Source organism: Biomphalaria glabrata, chromosome 3, assembly GCF_947242115.1.
Source record: "Biomphalaria glabrata chromosome 3, xgBioGlab47.1, whole genome shotgun sequence".
Classification (NCBI taxonomy): Eukaryota; Metazoa; Mollusca; class Gastropoda; family Planorbidae; genus Biomphalaria; species Biomphalaria glabrata.
The window spans coordinates 6,170,307-6,194,658 of record NC_074713.1 but is presented as its reverse complement, the minus strand read 5'-3'; the positions used below and the strand labels follow the sequence as shown (position 1 = coordinate 6,194,658).

Below are 24,352 nucleotides of genomic sequence, written 5' to 3'. Positions count from 1 at the left end.
ACCCCGGTCCCAAGCGCTTTACCGCTAAGCCACCGCGACTCCCTATAGTGGCCTCGAAGTGAACAGAAATGTTACTATTGAAGACCATTTTTAATTGTTAAACGTACAGCGGTGTGTGCTGGGGCAGATTGACTTTGGTTTGATTAACTGTTTTTAAGATTATTATTAAGACTGCTATTTGTATGCCCTATTTCAGCCAGTATTGAAATCATTTCCATGTATTATTTTTTATCTTATTATTTTTGATAAACTACGAGCTCTATGCTTACAATGTGTCGCTTTTGATTAGCGTACGTTATTAAATGGGACACAAGGGAACAAGAGGCACGGTGGCTGAGTGGTAAGGCGCTTGGCTTCCGAACCCGGGTCCGGGTTCCAATCCTGGTGAATACTGTAATTTTATCATTTCGGGATCCTTATGGCGCCCATGAATCCACCCAGCTCTGGTGGGTACCTGACATCAGTTTGGGAAATGTTGGTCGTTGTGCTGGCCACATGACACCCTAGTTAAACGAAATAAATTACCTTTACATCATCTGCCATATAAACCGCATGGTCTGAAAGGGAAACTTACTAACGGAAACAAACTCTGTATTTTGTCTTTCCATAAAGCTATGCACAAATTATCTCCTTTTTGTAATCTCACTTTTGAAGATAATATATAGGTTGGTCACCTTCTGTAGTAAAACAACGTTGATTCATCTCATAGAACTTTAGGTGGGATGATTAAAAAAAAACGCCTGGGCTTTGGTCGAAATTTTGTCGACTAATCATCATTTCCCCTCCGCCCACTTCATACAATTGTTACGGCACCAATGCAGTTTAAAATCGAAAGTTGTGTCTCCGTGTGTGCTGCACCCTGCTTGAAGGTAGCTGGCTTCTGATTTTTCCTCGAGTTGACACTAGAATTCTTCCCCCTGTCCCAACTGATCCACTAAAATGGTTGAGAAACAAAAAATTGCAATAAACAGAAGTTTTTTAGCGGCACCCGAAAGGGGAATAGACGCTGTTAGGTTTGTGTGATTTTTCTGTCCGTCCGTCCGTCCTGTTTAGATCTCGTAAACTAGAAAAGATATGAAAATGCGACATCATGATAGTTTATACCATGCAAGCAGCATTTTCATTAAAAAAATACACCATTTTACAACTATTCACTATTAATAGTAACAAACACGGAAGGAGTTTAGTAAGGGAGGTGACTATTTACCATATTTTTAGCACATTTATGCAAACGGTTTTAAATTTTTGTCAGAAAATTGTTTTTTTTTTCTTTACGGAAATGTATTTTTCTTGAGGATTTGAATAAGTGCTTGATCCTTTACAAAACAATTAGATCAATTAGATATTCCTTATAAGACATCAGTTAGGCAAGGTTCACATCAGACTTCACATTCACTTTCACCTATCCTTTGGTCTGCTAGACCGCTTGGGCACCACACAAGATCTGTCAACCTTCTTTCTCCATTCTTCTCTGTCATTTGCCTTTGATAGAATTTCATTCTGATGTTCTTTCTGAAACCTGCCTTTTTACCTGCCTGGGTGGACCACTTCGGGGGCCGATTTTCAGTTTGTGTTTCCACACAAACTGTCTTTGTAACTTTTTAAAAAAATGTATTTCCCAATCGCGCAAATGTATTATTGTTAGCTTAAACCTATTAAAAATTAATTACTGTTAGGCGCTACCGTGCTGTGTCTTATGCAGATACGTAAAACGGAGGTAACAATCAAATATCGAAATTAAATAACACAGGCGAAAGGCCAACAATATAAGATAGTCGAGGCTGATAGCGAATGTCGAACAAGAAGTTTCATAATAACGCGCGGAATCTCTACGTTCATAAAACCAGCCTCTCTCTAAAGCCGTCTAAAGTAGTCTGTGGACATTTCGCTATTCTTCTTAAAAACCTAGTCTTGTTTTTTAATTCGTCGCGTCATTACCTCTAAACTCTAAATCAAAAAAAACTTTCCCTCTTCTATGAAACAAATAACTTTTTCCCGCCAAATTCCCAATAGTGCCAAAACATCACATAACTGGATTCAAAATAATTTATGCAATTTCACCTTATATAATCCTTTTTTTTTTATATATATATTTTTTACATTGGACAAACACTGACACGCACGATAAACTATACAATGTCAAGGACGCTAAATAAAACTTAGATATTGGCAACTAAATCATAGTCACAAACACAATAAGTCCAAAATTCTTGATTATGTTAAACTGTACAGAAAAAAAAAAATCAAATAACTTTGTAAAAAGATAACTGATCAACGCTTCTATTTATTTTGTACTCCGGATGCACCAGAAAGCTCGCTACTTTTAGATTTTCCGCCATGTATGAAAATCTATTTTGCTTGTTGTTTCTAATGACATTTATTAACAATTGCATAACATGTCTGTGTAAGGGGAGAAAACTGTGTAATTATTTTTATTTCAGAAGATTGGTACGAATTATCTCCCTTTTAAAGGTCTTTTTAAACGTGATCGGCTGAAATAACCTTAACAAATACACTTCATTCTATTGTATCTAAAACAGATCATTACATTTAGGATTGTCTACTCCTCAAACTGTTAGTAGAAGTCCTTTAGAAGCATTAGAAATAGAATAATGGGGCTAGTGACATACGGTGAAAAAAAAATGGGGGATCGTCATTCGAAATAGAAACAGTCAACGAAAAGAAACAAATAAAATAATTGCCTTTAAACCAGGAGTGACCAGCTGTATGCCCTATTTCAGCCAGTATTGTATTCTGGACCCTAGCTGTATGCCCTATTTCAGCCAGTATTGTATTCTGGACCCTAGCTGTATGCCCTATTTCAGCCAGTATTGTATTCTGGACCCTAGCTGTATGCCCTATTTCAGCCAGTATTGTATTCTGGACCCTAGCTGTATGCCCTATTTTAGCCAGTATTGTATTCTAGACCCTAGCTGTATGCCCTATTTCAGCTAGTATTGTATTCAGGACCCTAGCTGTATGCCCTATTTTAGCCAGTATTGTATTCTGGACCCTAGCTGTATGCCATATTTCAGCCAGTATTGTATTCTGGACCCTAGCTGTATGCCCTATTTTAGCCAATATTGTATTCTGGACCCTAGCTGTATGCCCTATTTCAGCCAGTATTGTATTCTGGACCCTAGCTGTATGCCCTATTTCAGCCAGTATTGTATTCTGTACCCTAGCTGTATTCCCTATTTCAGCCAGTATTGTAATCTGGACCCTAGCTGTATGCCCTATTTCAGCCAGTATTGTGTTCTGTACCCTAGCTGTATGCCCTATTTCAGCCAGTATTGTATTCTGTACCCTAGCTGTATTCCCTATTTCAGCCAGTATTGTATTCTGTACCCTAGCTGTATTCCCTATTTCAGCCAGTATTGTAATCTGGACCCTAGCTGTATTCCCTATTTCAGCCAGTATTGTATTCTGTACCCTAGCTGTATTCCCTATTTCAGCCAGTATTGTGTTCTGTACCCTAGCTGTATTCCCTATTTCAGCCAGTATTGTGTTCTGTACCCTAGCTGTATTCCCTATTTCAGCCAGTATTGTGTTCTGTACCCTAGCTATATTCCCTATTTCAGCCAGTATTGTGTTCTGTACCCTAGCTGTATTCCCTATTTCAGCCAGTATTGTATTCTGTACCCTAGCTGTATTCCCTATTTCAATCAGTATTGTAATCTGGACCCTAGCTGTATTCCCTATTTCAGCCAGTATTGTATTCTGTACCCTAGCTGTATTCCCTATTTCAGCCAGTATTGTAATCTGGACCCTAGCTGTATGCCCTATTTCAGCCAGTATTGTGTTCTGTACCCTAGCTGTATTCCCTATTTCAGCCAGTATTGTGTTCTGTACCCTAGCTGTATTCCCTATTTCAGCCAGTATTGTAATCTGGACCCTAGCTGTATTCCCTATTTCAGCCAGTATTGTATTCTGGACCCTAGCTGTATTCCCTATTTCAGCCAGTATTGTGTTCTGTACCCTAGCTGTATTCCCTATTTCAGCCAGTATTGTAATCTGGACCCTAGCTGTATTCCCTATTTCAGCCAGTATTGTGTTCTGTACCCTAGCTGTATTCCCTATTTCAGCCAGTATTGTAATCTGGACCCTAGCTGTATTCCCTATTTCAGCCAGTATTGTATTCTGGACCCTAGCTGTATGCCCTATTTCAGCCAGTATTGTAATCTGGACCCTAGCTGTATACCCTATTTCAGCCAGTATTGTATTCTGGACCCTAGCTGTATGCCCTATTTCAGCCAGTATTGTAATCTGGACCCTAGCTGTATTCCCTATTTCAGCCAGTATTGTGTTCTGTACCCTAGCTGTATTCCATATTTCAGCCAGTATTGTGTTCTGTACCCTAGCTGTATTCCCTATTTCAGCCAGTATTGTAATCTGGACCCTAGCTGTATTCCCTATTTCAGCCAGTATTGTAATCTGGACCCTAGCTGTATTCCCTATTTCAGCCAGTATTGTGTTCTGTACCCTAGCTGTATTCCCTATTTCAGCCAGTATTGTGTTCTGTACCCTAGCTGTATTCCCTATTTCAGCCAGTATTGTGTTCTGTACCCTAGCTGTATTCCCTATTTCAGCCAGTATTGTAATCTGGACCCTAGCTGTATTCCCTATTTCAGCCAGTATTGTATTCTGGACCCTAGCTGTATGCCCTATTTCAGCCAGTATTGTATTCTGTACCCTAGCTGTATTCCCTATTTCAGCCAGTATTGTAATCTGGACCCTAGCTGTTTTCCCTATTTCAGCCAGTATTGTGTTCTGTACCCTAGCTGTATTCCCTATTTCAGCCAGTATTGTATTCTGGACCCTAGCTGTATACCCTATTTCAGCCAGTATTGTATTCTGGACCCTAGCTGTATGCCCTATTTCAGCCAGTATTGTGTTCTGTACCCTAGCTGTATTCCCTATTTCAGCCAGTATTGTAATCTGTACCCTAGCTGTATTCCCTATTTCAGCCAGTATTGTGTTCTGTACCCTAGCTGTATTCCCTATTTCAGCCAGTATTGTAATCTGGACCCTAGCTGTATTCCCTATTTCAGCCAGTATTGTGTTCTGTACCCTAGCTGTATTCCCTATTTCAGCCAGTATTGTATTCTGGACCCTAGCTGTATGCCCTATTTCAGCCAGTATTGTATTCTGGACCCTAGCTGTATGCTCTATTTCAGCCAGTATTGTATTCTGGACCCTAGCTGTATTCCCTATTTCAGCCAGTATTGTAATCTGGACCCTAGCTGTATGCCCTATTTCAGCCAGTATTGTATTCTGGACCCTAGCTGTATGCCCTATTTCAGCCAGTATTGTGTTCTGTACCCTAGTTGTATGCCCTATTTCAGCCAGTATTGTGTTCTGTACCCTAGCTGTATTCCCTATTTCAGCCAGTATTGTAATCTGGACCCTAGCTGTATTCCCTATTTCAGCCAGTATTGTATTCTGGACCCTAGCTGTATGCCCTATTTCAGCCAGTATTGTGTTCTGTACCCGAGCTGTATGCCCTATTTTAGCCAGTATTGTGTTCTGTACCCTAGCTGTATTCCCTATTTCAGCCAGTATTGTAATCTGGACCCTAGCTGTATTCCCTATTTCAGCCAGTATTGTATTCTGGACCCTAGCTGTATGCCCTATTTCAGCCAGTATTGTATTCTGGACCCTAGCTGTATGCCCTATTTCAGCCAGTATTGAAATCGTTTCCATGTAATTTTTTATCTTATTATTTTTGATAAACTACGAGCTCTATGCTTACAATGTGTCGCTTTTGATTAGCGTAAGTTATTAAATGATCATGATGGAAATCCTGGAATGTGTTTTTTTTTAACTATTTCCTTCATACAATTTGTTTTTAAAAATATTCTTTGTATTATTATTTAATATAAAATAATATGTTAAGTGTTTTCTTTTGAATAAAATTTAAAAAAAAAAGCAAAAAAAAAACAACAAGAGGCCCAAAAAAAGAGGAATGAGCCCAAAAAGGAGGTGAAAGAAATACACTAAAAGATGCAAGAAAAAAGAGGCCTAGGGCTCAAGGATTCCTAGGAAGAAAAAGCTAAAAATAAATAGCACAAATGCTGAGGTTTCCTTAAAAAAAAAAAAAAACTGGAACAGACACAAAATAGAGCAGTCAGATTCATAACAAACGAATATTCACATTTGACTAGAGTAACACCTTTAGTAAAATCACTAAATTTAGAAAGCCTTCAGGATAGAAGACTCAAAAGTAAAGTAGTAATAAGTAATTAGATATAAAACAAATACAAAAACAAAATTTAATACAATACTCTGAAAGACACAAAGATAAAGGCACATTCCTCGTTCCATATGCTAGGACAAATTTGTACAAATACTCCTTTCCTAGTGCTATTAGAGCATGGAATGGGTTGCCTGAGCTAGCCAGGAAAACCAGTGACTTGGCAGAATTTAAGTCATTGGTTAACATGCATGACTAGATGGACTAGGAACATGCGTAAAACGCAATCATTTTTTTTTTTTAGAAGTAACGTCTGTATTTTATAAGATAAGATAAGATAAGATAAGATAAGAAGTCTGACTGGGTTTACGTAACCTATTGCATCCATAAAAGTAGGTAAGTAACTTTATTCTTTTTATATATACCTTTTCTTTATATTTTTGTTCATATGGTTTGAAATTATTTGATATTCATCCTCACCTATTCTTTAGTCTGATGAACCGTTGGGGAACCACTCATGATCAGTCGACCGTCATTCGTCTTTTGCCTTGACTATAATCTCTTTATAAGAGAGAATATTTATACAAATGTTTTACTCTAAGTACAAGACTCATATCTCAGTCTATTTATTCGGGGGGCGGCCCTCTGGGTACCTAATGTCGATATATCCAATCTAAACATACAGAAGTCATTTTACGTGTGTGTATTTATATTTGACCATTTTAGAAGTCATAGTATATCATTTTGAATATGTCTATATACATAGGTGTATGGAGGCGCGGTGGCTGTGTTGTAAAGCACTTGGCTTCCAAACCAGGGATCCCGGGTTCGAATCCTGGTAAAGACTAGGATTTTTAATTTTGGGATCTTTGAGTCCACCCCACTCTAATGGATACTTGGCATTAGTTTGGGCAAGTAAAGGCGGGTGGTCGTTGTTCTGGCCACATGACACCCTAGTTAACAGTGGGCCACAGAATCAGATGATCATTACATCCTCTGCCCTATAAATCACAATGTAGGATACATATATACATATGTGCATGTCATTTTGTATATGACATTACAGAAAGTGTCCATTCCCCATTGAATATCAAATCATGCAATCTTTGATACCAAGCGATTAACACTGCCGATTGTGTCCCATTGCACTTTTAATGCTGCCGTTCTTCTGGATATAACTATAACATAGAACATGAATAATTTACCATCGCCCTTTGGTAGACTTTGGCAATAATCTCTGAGCACTCCATCTTCCCCCGCCTTCCCATACCCAAAAAAATATACAACGGTGTGTGTGAGCTGGACACTGGTTATTTGTATTCAGAAGAACGACAAGCAGACGATTTAATTACCCCTCGGGTGATTTCCCCTGGAGCTTAGGTTTTTTCTGTCACTTTGTAAAATTATAAAAATCAACTCTAGCGAAGGTTGAAAAATTGGATAAGTGTTGTTCAACTGCTGTGTTACTCTGATAGCCACAAGTTTTAAATGTAAGTAAATCGACTTTTAAGTGTAAGTACATCGACTTTTAAGTGTAAGTAGATCGACTTTTAAATGTAAGTATATCGACTTTTAAATGTAAGTATATCGACTTTTAAATGTAAGTAGATCGACTTTTAAGTGTAAGTATATCGACTTTTAAATGTAAGTAGATCGACTTTTAAGTGTAAGTAGATTAACTTTTAAATGTAAGTAGATCGACTTTTAAATGTAAGTATATCGACTTTTAAATGTAAGTAGATCGACTTTTAAATGTAAGTACATCGACTTTTAAATGTAAGTACATCGACTTTTAAATGTAAGTACATCGACTTTTAAATGTAAGTAGATCGACTTTTAAATGTAAGTATATCGACTTTTAAATGTAAGTAGATCGACTTTTAAGTGTAAGTAGATCGACTTTTAAATGTAAGTATATCGACTTTTAAGTGTAAGTATATCGACTTTTAAATGTAAGTATATCGACTTTTAAATGTAAGTAGATCGACTTTTAAGTGTAAGTATATCGACTTTTAAATGTAAGTATATCGACTTTTAAATGTAAGTAGATCGACTTTTAAGTGTAAGTAGATCGACTTTTAAATGTAAGTACATCGACTTTTAAATGTAAGTATATCGACTTTTAAATGTAAGTACATCGACTTTTAAATGTAAGTATATCGACTTTTAAATGTAAGTAGATCGACTTTTAAATGTAAGTAGATCGACTTTTAAATGTAAGTAGATCGACTTTTAAATGTAAGTAGATCGACTTTTAAATGTAAGTACATCGACTTTTAAATGTAAGTATATCGACTTTTAAATGTAAGTATATCGACTTTTAAATGTAAGTATATCGACTTTTAAATGTAAGTAGATCGACTTTTAAATGTAAGTATATCGACTTTTAAATGTAAGTAGATCGACTTTTAAATGTAAGTAGATCGACTTTTAAATGTAAGTAGATCGACTTTTAAGTGTAAGTAGATTGACTTTTAAATGTAAGTAGATAGACTTTTAAATGTAAGTAGATTGACTTTTAAATGTAAGTAGATTGACTTTTAAATGTAAGTAGATCGACTTTTAAATGTAAGTAGATCGACTTTTAAATGTAAGTACATCGACTTTTAAATGTAAGTAGATCGACTTTTAAATGTAAGTATATCGACTTTTAAATGTAAGTATATCGACTTTTAAATGTAAGTAGATCGACTTTTAAGTGTAAGTAGATCGACTTTTAAATGTAAGTAGATCGACTTTTAAATGTAAGTATATCGACTTTTAAATGTAAGTATATCGACTTTTAAATGTAAGTAGATCGACTTTTAAGTGTAAGTAGATCGACTTTTAAATGTAAGTAGATCGACTTTTAAATGTAAGTATATCAACTTTTAAGTGTAAGTAGATAGACTTTTAAATGTAAGTATATCGACTTTTAAATGTAAGTATATCGACTTTTAAATGTAAGTATATCGACTTTTAAATGTAAGTAGATCAACTTTTAAGTGTAAGTAGATCAACTTTTAAATGTAAGTAGATCAACTTTTAAATGTAAGTATATCAACTTTTAAGTGTAAGTAGATCGACTTTTAAATGTAAGTAGATCGACTTTTAAATGTAAGTAGATCGACTTTTAAATGTAAGTAGATCAACTTTTAAATGTAAGTAGATCAACTTTTAAATGTAAGTAGATCGACTTTTAAATGTAAGTATATCGACTTTTAAGTGTAAGTAGATAGACTTTTAAATGTAAGTATATCGACTTTTAAATGTAAGTATATCGACTTTTAAATGTAAGTATATCGACTTTTAAATGTAAGTATATCGACTTTTAAATGTAAGTAGATCGACTTTTAAATGTAAGTATATCGACTTTTAAGTGTAAGTAGATAGACTTTTAAGTGTAAGTAGATCGACTTTTAAGTGTAAGTATATCGACTTTTAAATGTAAGTAGATCAACTTTTAAATGTAAGTATATCGACTTTTAAATGTAAGTAGATCAACTTTTAAATGTAAGTAGATCGACTTTTAAATGTAAGTATATCGACTTTTAAATGTAAAGATTTTATGCATGAATTTAATTTATCGCTATTTATTTTCAATGCAAAGCTATATTTCTAAGTGATAAAATCATTTTTCAAATGGGTGTTTTATCAAAAAAAAAAAATAATAAATAAAAGTTGAAATTTAAATATTCTGTTGTAGATTTTTTTAGCGGTCCCCGAAAGTGGCAAAAGCTATTAGGTTAGTGTTGTCTGTCTTTGTTGTCACTCTGTCCAGTTTATATTGCAGTGACTACCAAAAAAAATATATTGAAATTCCGATGACATGAAATGTTAAATCTAGAAAACTTCTTGAGCAACAGCCAATTTTTATTGGGAATCATTGTTTTTAAAATAAAATGTGCAAGCAAAAGGTTCATTAAAATACAGCCCCCCCCCCCCCACTTTTTGATGCAATACATCTATGTAAGAGTGGTTCATATTAGGAATGAAGTTTTTTTTCTTTTACATTAGCACATACAATCTTGTTAATTACAGAAAAAAATATAGTGGTTGGTGTTATTAAGGATTTATGATATTATACAATCACATCGCTACTATATTAGTTTTATCAATCGAAACATGACCACGGCATGAACACTTTATATACAACTATATAGTGTTATGGACGGCCTATAGCTGGTAGCACCAAACTGCTGGTAGACAATCTAAGCCGCTGTTGTCGTATCATATTTTAATCTGTCAAACGTGAGATAAGTTAAATAAGCTTTTTTGGGGAACAAAAAAAAACAACTAAATATAACTTTTATTACAATATTAACAACATTAAATTGAGTTGAAATGCAATACCTATAGTAGACTTTAGTGACACAGTGTCAAATGGTATTTTAAACGAAATCTAACTTACTACGATAAGGCCCCATCACCACTCTGAGAAATCTGGAGTCATCTGTTGTAAACGAGACTTTTGAAGACAATGCAGCTTCCTTTGCATCTTTCAAAGTGCTAACCTCTTCCCTTCGTTGTCACAGAACGAAACACTCTAGAGCAATGGTGCCCGACCTAATTCCACCTGAGGGCCATTTTCATTTCCGACATTCGTGTCGCGGGCCATATGAACGAAGAGTTACAGAAACGAAATGAAATTAGACCCGAAACTGATTAGAAGCCCGTGGATCTACATAAAAAACGGAACAACATATTATTGATAATGTGTTTTTGCAACGTTTAAGCATGGAAATTGAATGTAATATAAATTAGAAGAGCAAACAAACATTTGTTGGGGTTGATTAGTTTTGCAAAAGAAAAAATCCGGAACAATCAATTTTTAGATACTTAAAAATATTGAGATGTTACGGGAGGAACATTAAAGGGTAAATCAGATTTTCAATAGCTTTTAGAGTTCTAGTTTTTTTAATCTAATCGTGACGGACAGACCGACCAACAGACAAAACGTACAAAAATAATCTTCTTTTATTCGGATGGGGGCACTAAACAAAAAATAAATAAAATCTGATTTTTTAAAAAAGTTTAAGGAATTGGTGTAGCAGGCGACCATGTTGCGACGTTACGCTACTGCACGAAAATCGCTGCATTAAAGTCCATTTAAAAAAATGTGCGTGATATTTACATACAAAGTGCATTATTAGCCTTTATAAACAAACAGAAATGTTTTCTTTTAATTTTAGCAGCTAGTTGACCAGAAAAACATTGTTAACTATTATTTATATTTGTTGTGAACATTTCCTGTACATTTTAAAAATATATTTGACTTTGTGATACTGAAAATACACAAAAATTGTCCATCTTTGTTAGCATATTGTAACATTGCCTCCCTTACATTTACGTAATTGTTTTAGAATTGGTGTATTTTTATGAAAAAATCGCTTGCATAATTAATTTTATAAATTAAACGGTTTGCTTTTAGAAAACCAAAAGTAGCCGTTGCACCTAAACTTTTCAAGCCGCATTTAATGATGAAATAATATTTTTCATATCTCTTCTAGTTTTCGAGATCTGAGTGTGACAGACGGACAGACGGACATTTTGCACAAACCTAATAGCGGCTTTTTCCCCTTACGGGAGCCGCTAAAAATTGAAACACTGGTAATTTTTATCTAATTTATAAATAGATGACATCCTTTTTCCATCAGTTATCAGCCTTTGACGATGACCTTTCGGTAGATTATTTTCGTAGTACAATGATATAGAGAACTCTATGGACAATTTAATAGCAAATTTTTGCATTTTTCGTCAAAAAAAAAATGTATTTAAAGTAAGTAGAAAAATTATCAGAACATATATAAATTCTATTTTTAGCATTACATATTATAAAAATTGTAACAAACAAATTATATATAATTTATGTATTTAAAACACAATAATAAAATGTTTAAGCTTGTACTATTTTAATAAAAAAAAATTTTTCATTGTATATCCTCTCATTATAAGGCATCAAAGAAATTTAGTTTAAACAGATGTATCCTTCACTAAAATATTAAATGCACCACTATTCTTCACTATTTCGTTCAATTTGTTAGGGGGGGGGGGAATGAATTTTAAAACAAACATTATAATTTTGTTATAAACCTGGTGGTGACACAGATGGGGGTAGTGCTGTTTGTTTTTAGCCTACCCAAATCGCCACAGTCCAGCGCAGGACGAGCGGTCAACCGTGACCAGTGACAGTACACGCCAGTTCGGCAAGGACCAATGTCGTAAATATTACGCACGCGGCGAAAAAGATCAACCGGAGTTGTCAAGAAGGTTCGAGAAGGCCAGTAGAGACACTATGTAAGAGCGAGTGTGTCAGAATCCCTTCACTTTACGTTACCTCGCAATGTGACCAGCTCGAGGGCGAAGTCAGAAACAGCACGGTGTGTGAAGTCCAGAGCAAGGCTAGGCTTTTGGACAGTCAGTGTGATGTTGTTGCCAACCTTGCAGTATTTGTACCTCTCCATATGTCTTGAAACATTTTTGGTTGATGAGAAAATGATTTCTGTACACTTGCCAACGATTATTTCATCTAAGTTCAAATTCATTTTAAATAGACTTATAGAAGATATCTAAAGAAGTAAGGCAAAAATGCATTCCTTCCTAATCAGTGGCGTAAAAAGATGCTTATATTTCTACACTTACGCTAGGCCAGGGGCTCTCAACCTGTGGATCGCGAACCCCTTGGGGGTCGATTGACGATTTGCCAGGGGTCGCTAAAGACCATCGAAAAAAATTGATTGTTTTTGTCTATTCTTCTATTGCTGTGTGTATTTGCGGGGGGGGGGGGGGTCGAGGGAGAGTGGGGGATTGTAAAAAGGGGTCGCCAAGCATAAAAGGTTGAGAACCGCTGCGCTAGGCAGAGCATATATCCTGCATTAGGAACGACCTTGCGCACGGGCAATTACTTTGGCAAGCTGATAGTTGATAAGCGTAACATAGGTGACTCTCCAAAACGTTTAAAGACCAGCTTAGGCGCCATCTTGCTTACATTTACATAGAAGAGAGAAACAAAGATGGAGACGGCTTACGAACAAGGCAGTTAAAGATTTCTTTTTAATTAACCTAGCGTCCATCCTGACATTTCGTGAGCATATCACACATACACATTTTGAATTAAATCCTAGAAACCTGCGCCTTGTATAAATATTTCGCTAGTGCAGAGGCGGCGCAAAGCGTAGGCGAAGTGAGAAGCCACCCACCGCCACGTGGTTTGTGGGGGGCCTCGCGCAAATATATGGAGAGTATCAAGTAGCTATGCAGACAAGCTTTAGGCATTCACCAACAAATGCTTACGACATATAATGGGTGTTAAATGGCCCAAACTATTGTCAAGCTACTATCTAATGGAAACAGCCCAGCAAACACCAATAGAGCAGGAAATCATATGATGCAAATGGAACCGGATTGGGCAGACCATGTTGGAGGATAAGGGAAAATGTTGCAATGTCGGCTCTGAACTGGAACACACACATGGGAAGAAAAAGTCTGTGAGACCAAAGTAAACATGGAGGAGAGCAACATAAAGAAAAGAAAACAAGGTGGACATGGACCCGAGAGACAGTGAACAGTGTACGAGGGCGAAGTACTGATGTGGCCCTATGCTTCACTTTGACTCTAAATGGCTGAATCAAGTAAATCAAGTGAATGCATTAAATAGTTTTTGTTGTTGTTGTTTTTTTTTTTTTTTTTTTAAATCACATCCAGCCATACTCGGTGATTGCGATTCGCTTTTACACAAAATGTCAGTCTAGTATTAATCACATCTATAGTATGTGGTGTTATCGCATGTCAAAACTTGTCTTTCTGTACAAGTACACATTTAAATCAAACTTCTTGACTCTGTAAATAACATTGTACGTTTCCATTTTCTGTTATCAACATTTCTATAATCTCCCCTTGTTCTGCCTAGAAACCTTTAGGCAACCACGAGTAAAATCAGGTCACCATCTGTCACAATCTGTGAATATTCAGCTTAATCTTGTTGTCATTCGTCTATTTTTGCTAGTGTGTATGTGTGGAACCATAACGCGAGACATACCTTTCTTTTTCATCTTATTCTATCAGTTCACATATAATCTCTCTATGTTTTGTGAAGCCTCTGAGAGGAGCCCCAGTGTTGAGTTCTTCTGAAATGCATTTCCCTGACGTTTACAATACACTTTTTGGAGCCCAGCTCAGAAGTAAGGAGGGCTGGGACGGGCCTATATTCAGTGGCGTAGCATCCATGGTGCGAACGGGCTCAATGAACACTAGCCATGACGAATAGGGGCCCCACAAAGGTACACTAAAAAATGGAAAACAAAAGCTAATGACTGTAAGAATTTAAGTGTATGAAATCCTTATATGATTTACTTATTGTTATTATAGTTCTAACAGAAATATAACAAAAAAGCGATATAACTAATGAATGGTAATGTAATGATTACTATTGAGATCGACTTCTGAGTGGAATGGCGCGGGAGGACTAAGTCTAAATAAGCGCCTCAGAAGTGCATTGAATGTAATGACTTCTAGAAAGTAGTACCGATAAAAGAATGTTTTGTTTTGTTTTTAAATGTACTGATGCATACTTGATGGCTAGATTTTGTGTGTGTGTGTGTGTGTAAATAATTAGTCTTACTTACATTCTGACCCTTCATTCTTTCGGAAGACGTTTATGTACCCTTGAGGAGTTAGTGGAAAAACGGTAGACACGCCTCTGTGAGCTCCCCCAGCGGGGTTCGGGTCGGAGCCAGGCACTATTTCCGGTAATTAAAACACAAAAAAATGCATATTCTAAGGTGTCTACAGTGCATTATCCTACTATAACCAAAATTTTAGTTCCAAAACCTAATCTGCTATTCCTACTTACTTAGGACTTAGATCCTCCCACATCGTTCGGCGCATTGGGCGGCTATCTGTTTCCACAAAAATCTGTCTATGGCAATGTGTCAAGCCTCTTCACACCTAATGTCCACTGCTCTGAGGTCCTCCATGATTAAAGTGTGGCTCCAAGATCCCCCCAGCTACGCCCATGGGTGAAGTGATCTTTGCATTTATTATATTTCAGAGCTTTCTTACATTTTATAGAGTCTGTATTTGCAGAAATGAAGATGTATATAATATACACATTTTATGTTATATTTTTTTTTTCATTTCCTGAATCTAGGTCGATGGATCAAATTCAATCTTTGTACACAACGCCCCAACACCTAAAGAAAGGGTTATAGTTTATCCATTCTTTACAATTTTATAAGGTATCGATACTTGCAAGTGTTGCAACAACAAAAAAAGAGTCGACTCCATTAACAATGGATGATCCTTCGATACGATTTCTCCTAAAACGTTGTAAGAAAAACGAATTGGGAGATTCGATTACAAGCTGAACAAAATTAAATCAATTGTCAGCAGCTTAGACTTTCAACATTATAAACAATTCTAACAATTGATGATGTTACAAACAGTGAAAGCCTGAACATGTTCATAACACACGAACTATTTTTTTGTTCCAGATGTGTTCATTTACGTCATAAGAAATGAACAATTCTACCTATTGTCCAGAAGGGGTTAGACAAGTGGACATCACCAGTAGTCGAATTGTGACCATTGCACTGGCCGTGACCTGTAGTGTTCTGGCCGCCTGCACGTGTATCAGTAATCTCACAGTTATTCTGGCGCTCTGTCGTCTTAGTGCCCAGTCGCCGAGAACTGGCCTCCACACTTCCGGCAGAAGTAACAGCCCGCCATGTCACATTCTCATTGTCTCCATGTCCGTCACCGATGCCATTATTGGATTCATCAACATTCCTATCGGGATTTACGTCATCGGCAAGAACGGAAGCTGGGTGCTGGGCAAGGAGCTCTGCTTCTTCTATATTTGGCTGGACAAGGTGCTATGCACGGTGTCCATCTATCACGTGGCTTTAATGGCTCTGGACAGATACATTGCCATCTGCAAACCTCTTTTGTACCGCCTGATGTCTAAAAAAGCAACACTGACTCTCGTTGCCCTGTCCTGGCTATTCCCAACTACAATTAGCACAATTCTGATGTCAGGGGGTTGGCATCATAGCGACATCGACTGGCTGCTCAGCTGCGCAGAACTGGTCGGTATCTGCACACCAATTTACCAATGGTCTTACCTGATTGTTGTGTCCATATTAGACTTCTTCATGCCGTTTCTCGTTATTTTCGTGCTGTATTTTCTCGTGACGGTAGAAATTTGTCGACTAGACAAAAAGCCCATCTCTCGTGGAACAGTGAGTACAAGCTCCAAAGCCAAGCCAAAATCGCGTGTGGGGTTTATCCAGAGATTAGGTCACATGACACAGAGAGCACATTCAGGGGATGGTATAGAACTACAAAGAAGGTTACCAAGCAAAGAAAATACAGACGGTGATAAATGTAATGACGCTAAAGGCGCTACCCTAGAACGAATTCTCAAATCTGTAAATATTGGGAACACCGATGAACCGCTTAAAGCAAACGATGGAACTTCAACATCTTTGTCGTATGGTTTGGGAACAAAAAAAACAGTGGAACAAAGTAAACAAGAGATTGTTCTTTCAGATGAGCAGGAGTCTGGGGAGATGGATACTGATACAATTATTTTCGATTCCATTGCTCACAACTTCAAAGCATTGAGAACTGGAAACAGCAAATCTAAAAATCAAAACTTAATTTGCGAAATGAGGAAAGGCTTTAAAAATGCGAAACATGCCCCGAGCTGTGTAGATGCCAGTGATGACGAGGGGTTATCATTCACCAAGTCGGATATAGCGATTTTTACAGTGTCTTCGCCTAATTACATCTGCCCGGGCAGCAGTGATGCAGTAAATGGCAGAAGTCGCCTTAAATACGTCATTTCCGCTGAGAGCGCGAAACGAAAGTCACGTGACAAGCCGGAAGCTTATTCGTCAGGACTGAGAAGCAACCAGCATATTAAAACAAGCAAAGCTTTCACTACGATTGGATGCGTGGTTGTATGTTTTACCGTCTGCTGGCTTCCGTTCAGCGTTTACAACTTTGCGCATGCCTACAGTGGCTACAAGATGGCTACTTGGCCGCATCTGCTGTTCTCGTGGATGGGCTACCTGAACTCGGCCATGAATCCCTTTTTTTATTGCTTTACGAGATCTGTGCGGCAAGCAATTTTAGCCATGTTGAGGTTGTCTAAACCACGGAGATGATCTGATAAAGATGGCGTCTAAAACGAAGAGGCAAAGTTCTATCAAAAGTGATTCCTTTATCTTCATGTTTGTTTGTTTGTTTTTTTTTTGTTTTTTTTTTGTTGTTGTTGTTTTTGTTGTTGTTTTTTTGTTCTTAAGTTTTGTTGATAATGTTGCGGGAGCTAGTTAAATATCCTACCTCGTGGATCTAATGACGTTTCCCTGAGCAAACCGCACCGGGTGACACCGACTCTAGTGACGCCACTGGTTCAAACATGAATTTATAACTACACTTAAAGTACTAGAGCCCTACAGCCTTGGAAATGCTGCTCTGTGGTCTCTCTACAATATAAAAATTAATGGTCCTCACCACTCAATTATTCTCTCATAATAATAATAATTTATTATATATCTGTTTATAGCTTTGATCAGTTTAATAGAGTCTTGTCAAAAACTTAGTGGGGTTTTTTTATTCTAAGGAAGACAACCTTTTAAAATGACATTACAAATGTTTCCTCAATTGCTTCTCTTGTTAATTTCATTTCGTATTTATTGTGATTTGTCTATTGATTTATTTTTAATTTTTAAAGAAGTATACATTTGGTATTCATTACTTGTGTATGTGTGTATGTGTTACGTGTGTGAATGTCGTTCGTATTTGCATCTATAATGTTATTGTTACAGTAGTTACGCTGAAGTTATCAATTGTAGTCAAACTGAATTTCCATTTGATTGGATCATTAAAAATTATCTTATCTTATCTTATCTTATACAATAATATATATTTTTGAGTTTGACGATAGTGTAAAAACTATGACAAGAACAAAAATAAATCTCACGTTTTTTTCACCTTATAATCAATGCTGAAGAAGTCGATTTTAAGTATATCTCCAGTTTCAACAATAGTGTCGTGAAATCTATGGCGCGAAGGGGTTAAGTGAACCCAGGGCTTAGACCATTAGGCGCCCACTGACTTTGCCGTAAGGGTTAATAAATTGCTCCAGGGCCCGTGACTTATGACCAATAAGGGCCCACTTGAGACCCTTTGTTGTAGAAGCCGATTAAAAAAAAAAAAATTCCATCAAAATATCCTAAACTCTATATTAGCTTCAAAACGTTAACCCGTGCTTTCAGTCGGAGTCCGGGTACCCATGCTTTCATCACGTTTATTGTTAAGGCGGCTAGCCCCCCAATCAAACTGTGAGTTGGTGATGACGACCCTGCTAAACATACAGACAAACACGAACGACTGAGAAAGGGGGAATGAAGCAGAGAAAGGACTCAGGGGCGGACTGGCTATATGGGCATTCTGGCAAATGCCCGGTGGGCCGGTACCCAAATGGGCCGGTAGGGTCACCTAGAATACCACTATAGAACGTTTTAAATTATTTAAGGTTTTATAATATTCTCTTGTAAAGGGGGCACTCTGAGCGTTGTGTTCAAAAAATTACTCTACAGTGTAATGTTAATTTAATGTAACACATTTTCCGAAATAATATAATAGTCTGCATCGATAGACAGTGCTGCTAGTAGGCCTCATCCTTTTTAGGGCCCACATTTTTAGCGATTAAAAAGCAACATAAGGCCTACTATATTTCTTAAAAAGATAAAAAGTTCATTGTATGCATGCGTTCAGTTATCGATACATTATCAAACTTAACAGAATGATTTTGAGGACAGGTTGACCTAGAATTGGATGTCCATCATATGATATACAATTAAAGGGCCGGATTGTATAGAGATGCCTAGGCCTATTTTAACACCCAGTCCGCCCCTGGAAAGGAGCACATTGAACAAATACAAATGAATGAAGCTGCTAAAGTAGCTCGGCCTAGTCTTTGCGGGCCACAACTTTGTTCGGCAAGCGTCGAAATGCGGGCTGTTTTAACCTTTAAATTGCTGAGCAGTTTTACAAGTAGTGCATACAAAATGAAATTACAAGTATGATGTTTACAGGCTAAACTACCACACGCGTTTTAAGGGTTAATGGAGAAAAGAAGAAGGGGGGGGGGCTCTGTCCAGAACGGAGCAATGCACAGAACGCAATTTAAAAAAAAAACAAGCAACAAAATATTTTAAATATCTTTTTTTTTCTAAAAAGGCTTTTCTATAGGAAAGAACCGTAAAATCACTGCCATATATCTCAATACTATAGGAATATACTCCCTTTTCTATATAAAACACAATTAATCAATTACTACTAATTGATTAACGCACTGGCTCACTTTTCTTTATTGGCTCATATTTTGTAAGTTACAAAAAAAAATTGTGTAAAGTTTCAACTTGATCTGTGCATGGGCGTGGGAGAAATAACTAAATTGTATCATACAGAGTGAGATGACGTAAGCCTACAATGTATGACGTATATTTGTATAGGATGTCGGTAGGCTTAAATTGTCATTTAGTACCGCGTGTGAAAGCTGTATATTGTTGTTTATATTTTTTTAAATAAATATATTTTCTTTTTCTTCTATTCTTGATTCTCTGCCCATGAAAGTCTCAGAGCATATCTTATAACATCATAAATATAATTTTCTTGTCACCTACACTTATACTGTTTGAAGTACAGCGAACCTTTGATAATCCGACGTTTTTTTGGTAATCCGACATCCTTCCAGTTCTGTGATGATATATTTTACGTGTGTGTGTTCCCATATGGATGAAATCGCAAAGTTCTTGCTTGTAAAGCCCAAAGCCGGCCCTCTATAAATTACCTCGTATTGGAAGAAGACGACTTCTTGTCTCACTGATCTAGTCTTCATTGTAATTACACAGTTTGCTGTTATAAACATGACTTCTTTTTAATCTTTGAATTCAGAAGAGCAGCGAGTGTTACAAGGTTTAATTGAATTATGCCCCCTTGCCAAGTACTCAATTTATCGTTGGATACGGAGATTAAAGGTGGTTTCTGAAGTCATAGAGAATTCGACATTCTGAGGGTCGCTAAAATTTAGAAAAATTGTTGAATACTTTGATAGACAATAAGTTCCTAAAAGCTTTAATGAAACTAAGACTGATAGAAAATCGAATCAGTATAGAAGAATATTTCTTTGCATTTTGGGATGATTCAGGGTGTTACCACTTCCAGGAGTAGTATTGTCTACCCAAAGCTCAAAGTACATGATGTACGCGCAGGGCCGGTCTTAAGCCACTGCAACCTATGCGGCCGCAGTGGGCCCCGCGCTTTCATAGGCCCCGCGCTAAGTATATCTGTAATTGCATAATGAAGCCAAATATACGAATAAGTCGTGGAAATTATTTTTAAAATCTCCTGAAAATTAGACAAAACTGTTATATGGAAAGCACAAATCTTACACTAATAAAAAAAAAAAGCATTGTCAGTTTTCATATTTAAATAAAAATATAATAATAGTGCGAATTTTAAATGAAACGATAGTTCCAATAAAACGATCAAAAACTCGAAAATAATCACTTCTAGTGAGACAACTGAAACAGATTCTATGTAGAATGCAAAAACTGCAGTGGTGAATGACTTAAGAGAAGAAGAAAATTATGTAACACTAACAACTGATCAACATGTTGTAAGAAATAAAGGCAATAATGTAATAACTGATCAACATGTAGTTATAGATAATGAGCTAAATGTGGTCGATTCATTGAGAAATCTGGATTATCCTGCCATGTGTCTAGAAAAAATGGAAAGATCTTGTATTGACTATTTATTACATAAAGGTCCACCTGAGATTACTTTGGAGAATTTTCCGAAAAATAAGGATGGTAGACATTTCTCTTAAGTGCATTGCAAACCAAACCTGAGTAATGGTGAAAGTGTTTTGCGTCCTTGGCTGATATATTCTGTGTCAACAGACAAGATCTATTGTTTCTATTGTCGTCTACTGGAAAAAGAAAAAAGTTCCTTTTTAAACGAAGGATTTGACCAGTGGCAAAGCTGTACCACAAGGCTAGCAGAGCATGAAAAATCGCAAAGGCATGTAGACGCCATGACCAGTTGCTGTGAAGCTGGAGCAAGACTAAGTAAAAAAAAAAAAAAAAGCAGTCATTGACAAAGTTCACCAGGAGATGCTTTAGTCTGAGACTAAACGTTGGAGCCAAGTTTTACAAAGACTAGTTGCGATTGTAATTTAGCTTTCAGATGGACCATTGAAAGACTTAAAGAGCCAAGTAATGGGAATTTCCTGGTCTAGTAGAATTGCTCGCATAGTTTGATCCAGTAATGGGGAACAACTTCGACGAGTTACCAATGCAGAAATTCATGATTGTTACCTGGGAAAGAAGATTCAAAACGAACTCGTTACTGTAGTAGCTGATGCTGTTGTGAATTCTATCCTTCGAGACATCAAGAATGCAGTGATATTGGATTGTACTCCAGGCATAAGTCACAACGAGCAGATGTTATCGGTATCTCTCAGATAAGGGTTAATGTGAAAGAGCTTGTGGTTGTGTATGAACGTTTTAAGTTTCTTCCTGTTGTTTCTTCTTGTGACAGCAAAAAAGAAGTTGGCTGGAAACATGGATGTTGTTGCAATCTTTCCAGCCAAAAGTCAAAAGAAAAGGCAGCATGATAAATCTGTGGAAAACTTCACACATCGAAAAGCTGAAGATGGCTACAGGATAAAATGTTTCAACAGAATTGTGACCACTGCAATTTACTCCTTGCAGCTGAGATTTGAACTGTAACTGTGGCATCTTGTGAAAGAAGTTTATCGCGTCTTAAACTAATCAAGAATTACTTAAGGTCAACAATTCACGAAGAGAGATTGAACAATGTGGCAATTCTTGCTATTGAGCGTGATCTATGTAGGAAACAGAATTTCTATGATCTACTGTATGACTTCGCTACACACAAGACTCGTAAAGTAAAGCTAATTTGATCGTGATTTTGTACTTAGTTAAGAATGTATAAAATGCAAATACGAATTTATTTATTAATGCAAAATCTTAATTTTCACTTATTATCTTTATCCCTACCCAGAATAGGCCCCGCGCAATCCGTTTCGCATAGGGCCCCGCAATTGATAGGACCGGCCCTGTGTACGCGAGTCTGTAAATGCCTCTATACCGCTACTGGAACACACGAAAAGAAACAAACAGATGAATATATCATATATATATATATAAAATGTTTGTTTATCACTAGATTATTTGTTGACTGAACTGAGCTTGATTGTAAGCCATATATATATATATATCAGAGGCGTAGCTATGAATTTTCCATCGTTTGGGAGCCGGGGGTGGGGCTTGACTTCTTTGGGGGCCCCTGCATTTTGCTTAATATTTAATTTTTAATGCAAAAAAACACTCATTTGGAGTGGGGGGGGAATCCCTAGTATGGGGACCTCTCAGGGGATTTTCAAATTCTCCTCCCTCCTCCCGCCACCCTAGCTACGCTATATATATACATGGATTTTTTGTGACGTAGGCCTACGCACGGGTACGGCGTACCGGCACCTGTTTCAATGTGGGGAAAAAATATTACTTTTCTTGTATTTTAACATTTAACGTTTATTATAAATTTATTAATAGTTAAAAGTTAGACAATTCATCACTGAGTACCGGAACCTATATATTTATATATAGATAAATATAGAGAGGTTGATAGATAGATAGATAGATAGATAGATAGATAGATAGATCACTTGTGCAAAAAAGAATAATAACTTGACTGGCATGTTGTGTTTAGTATCATTGAATAAATAAAGCATACTGAAGATACTGACGATTAATAACTATCCATTACAGAATACAGAATAATGAACAATGACTAAATGGAACTATGACCCCCGCTAGCTAGGTCTACGCTCCTTGTATGGTTCCACTAAAACACTTTTCTGGATTGTTACGTCATTAATAGTATGTTCTTGAAGTTTCTTAAACTTACACCTTGACCTTTTATCTACTTCTAAATATTTCTAAAAGTAATTTTTATTTACATCAAGGCCATCTAGATGGATCAGTCGACCACTATCACCTTTATTTGACCTTTTACATATCCTGGAGTCAAGGGAACATTTAAGGAACGGTACCAGAAGTCATTTGTCAATCAGTTGTTTCCATTACTCTCTAGCGTTCAATCAACCGGAAGCTAATGGCAATACAATGAAATGTTGATTGTCTGTTTTTTTGTCGGCCAGCCTTTCTTCTTCTTGTATTGTTCCTTGTAGTATGATTTTCGCGCACCTTCTGACACCACTAATGTTGTTATAACCTATTCACCTTTTGACTTCATTACGGTGTGTTGTTTTTTATTTAAAGTTTTATTCAGAAGGTGTTTTTTTTTTGTTTGTTTTGTAATTTTTAATGTCTTTTAAGTGTAAATCTTATGTTGATGCCTGCCGGAAGGAGGACACGACCTCATAAAGGATGGCTTGTCCTCCTTTTGCCGGACATCTGGTAACCCTGCACGCAAGTTAACAGTCAGCCATAGAAACAGATGACCTTCACATCATCTGACCCCATAGATCGCAATGTCTGATATAAATCTTTTATATAATAGTTTTATAAATATTGTAGATAAAAAATACTGCATTAGCAGAACTCACAAACAGAATGCTCTAAGGATACCTGATACATTTATTAGAAAAGAAAAAGGTTTCATCCGAACCCTGTGACCAGTGCCTGTGTCCGGTGCTAGTGTCCAAGGCCTGTGTCCAGGTCATACATTGATTTTTTTTTTAAACTCTAAGCCTTGCTCGCAATTTCACATCCTAGTGCTTATTCTTTATGACGTCAGCGAAGCCATTGTGACAGCTTTGGTAAAACGCTGCGGTTGTGGTATGTTTAGCAAGCGGTTGTCCCCCTTCTCTACAGCAACGTACGCGTCACAATGTTAGGTCGTTTTTTGTTTGTAGGAGTGTAGAACAATACAACGAAACCGTACGCCGATAAATGTAACTAAATTCCACCTCCCCTCCCACCACACATACACAGCACCCCCCCCTCTCTCTCTCTTGTCTCTCTCCCCTTACACATTTATTTAATGAGATCTCGTTTCAATCACGTGACGCGCGTTCCGTTTAGTTTGTTTGATATTATTTTTTCCCCCCCTGAAGCA

At 36.9% G+C, this 24,352-nt stretch overlaps 1 protein-coding gene across 2 annotated transcripts; it reads left to right on the top strand.

Moving 5' to 3' along the window:
• Positions 1 to 7,529: 7,529 nt before the first annotated feature.
• Positions 7,530 to 18,027, top strand: LOC106067682 (5-hydroxytryptamine receptor 4-like). Of its 2 annotated transcripts, none has more exons than XM_056023059.1 (2): positions 7,530 to 7,683; positions 15,664 to 18,027. In XM_056023059.1, exon 2 carries the CDS (start codon positions 15,688 to 15,690, stop codon positions 17,338 to 17,340), a length of 1,653 nt encoding a protein of 550 aa, XP_055879034.1. In that variant the 5' UTR covers positions 7,530 to 7,683; positions 15,664 to 15,687; the 3' UTR covers positions 17,341 to 18,027. The 2 variants fall into 2 exon arrangements, with proteins under 2 accessions (XP_055879034.1, XP_055879033.1); XM_056023058.1 differs by having other exon boundaries at positions 15,321 to 18,027.
• The last annotated feature ends 6,325 nt before the right edge of the window (positions 18,028 to 24,352 follow it).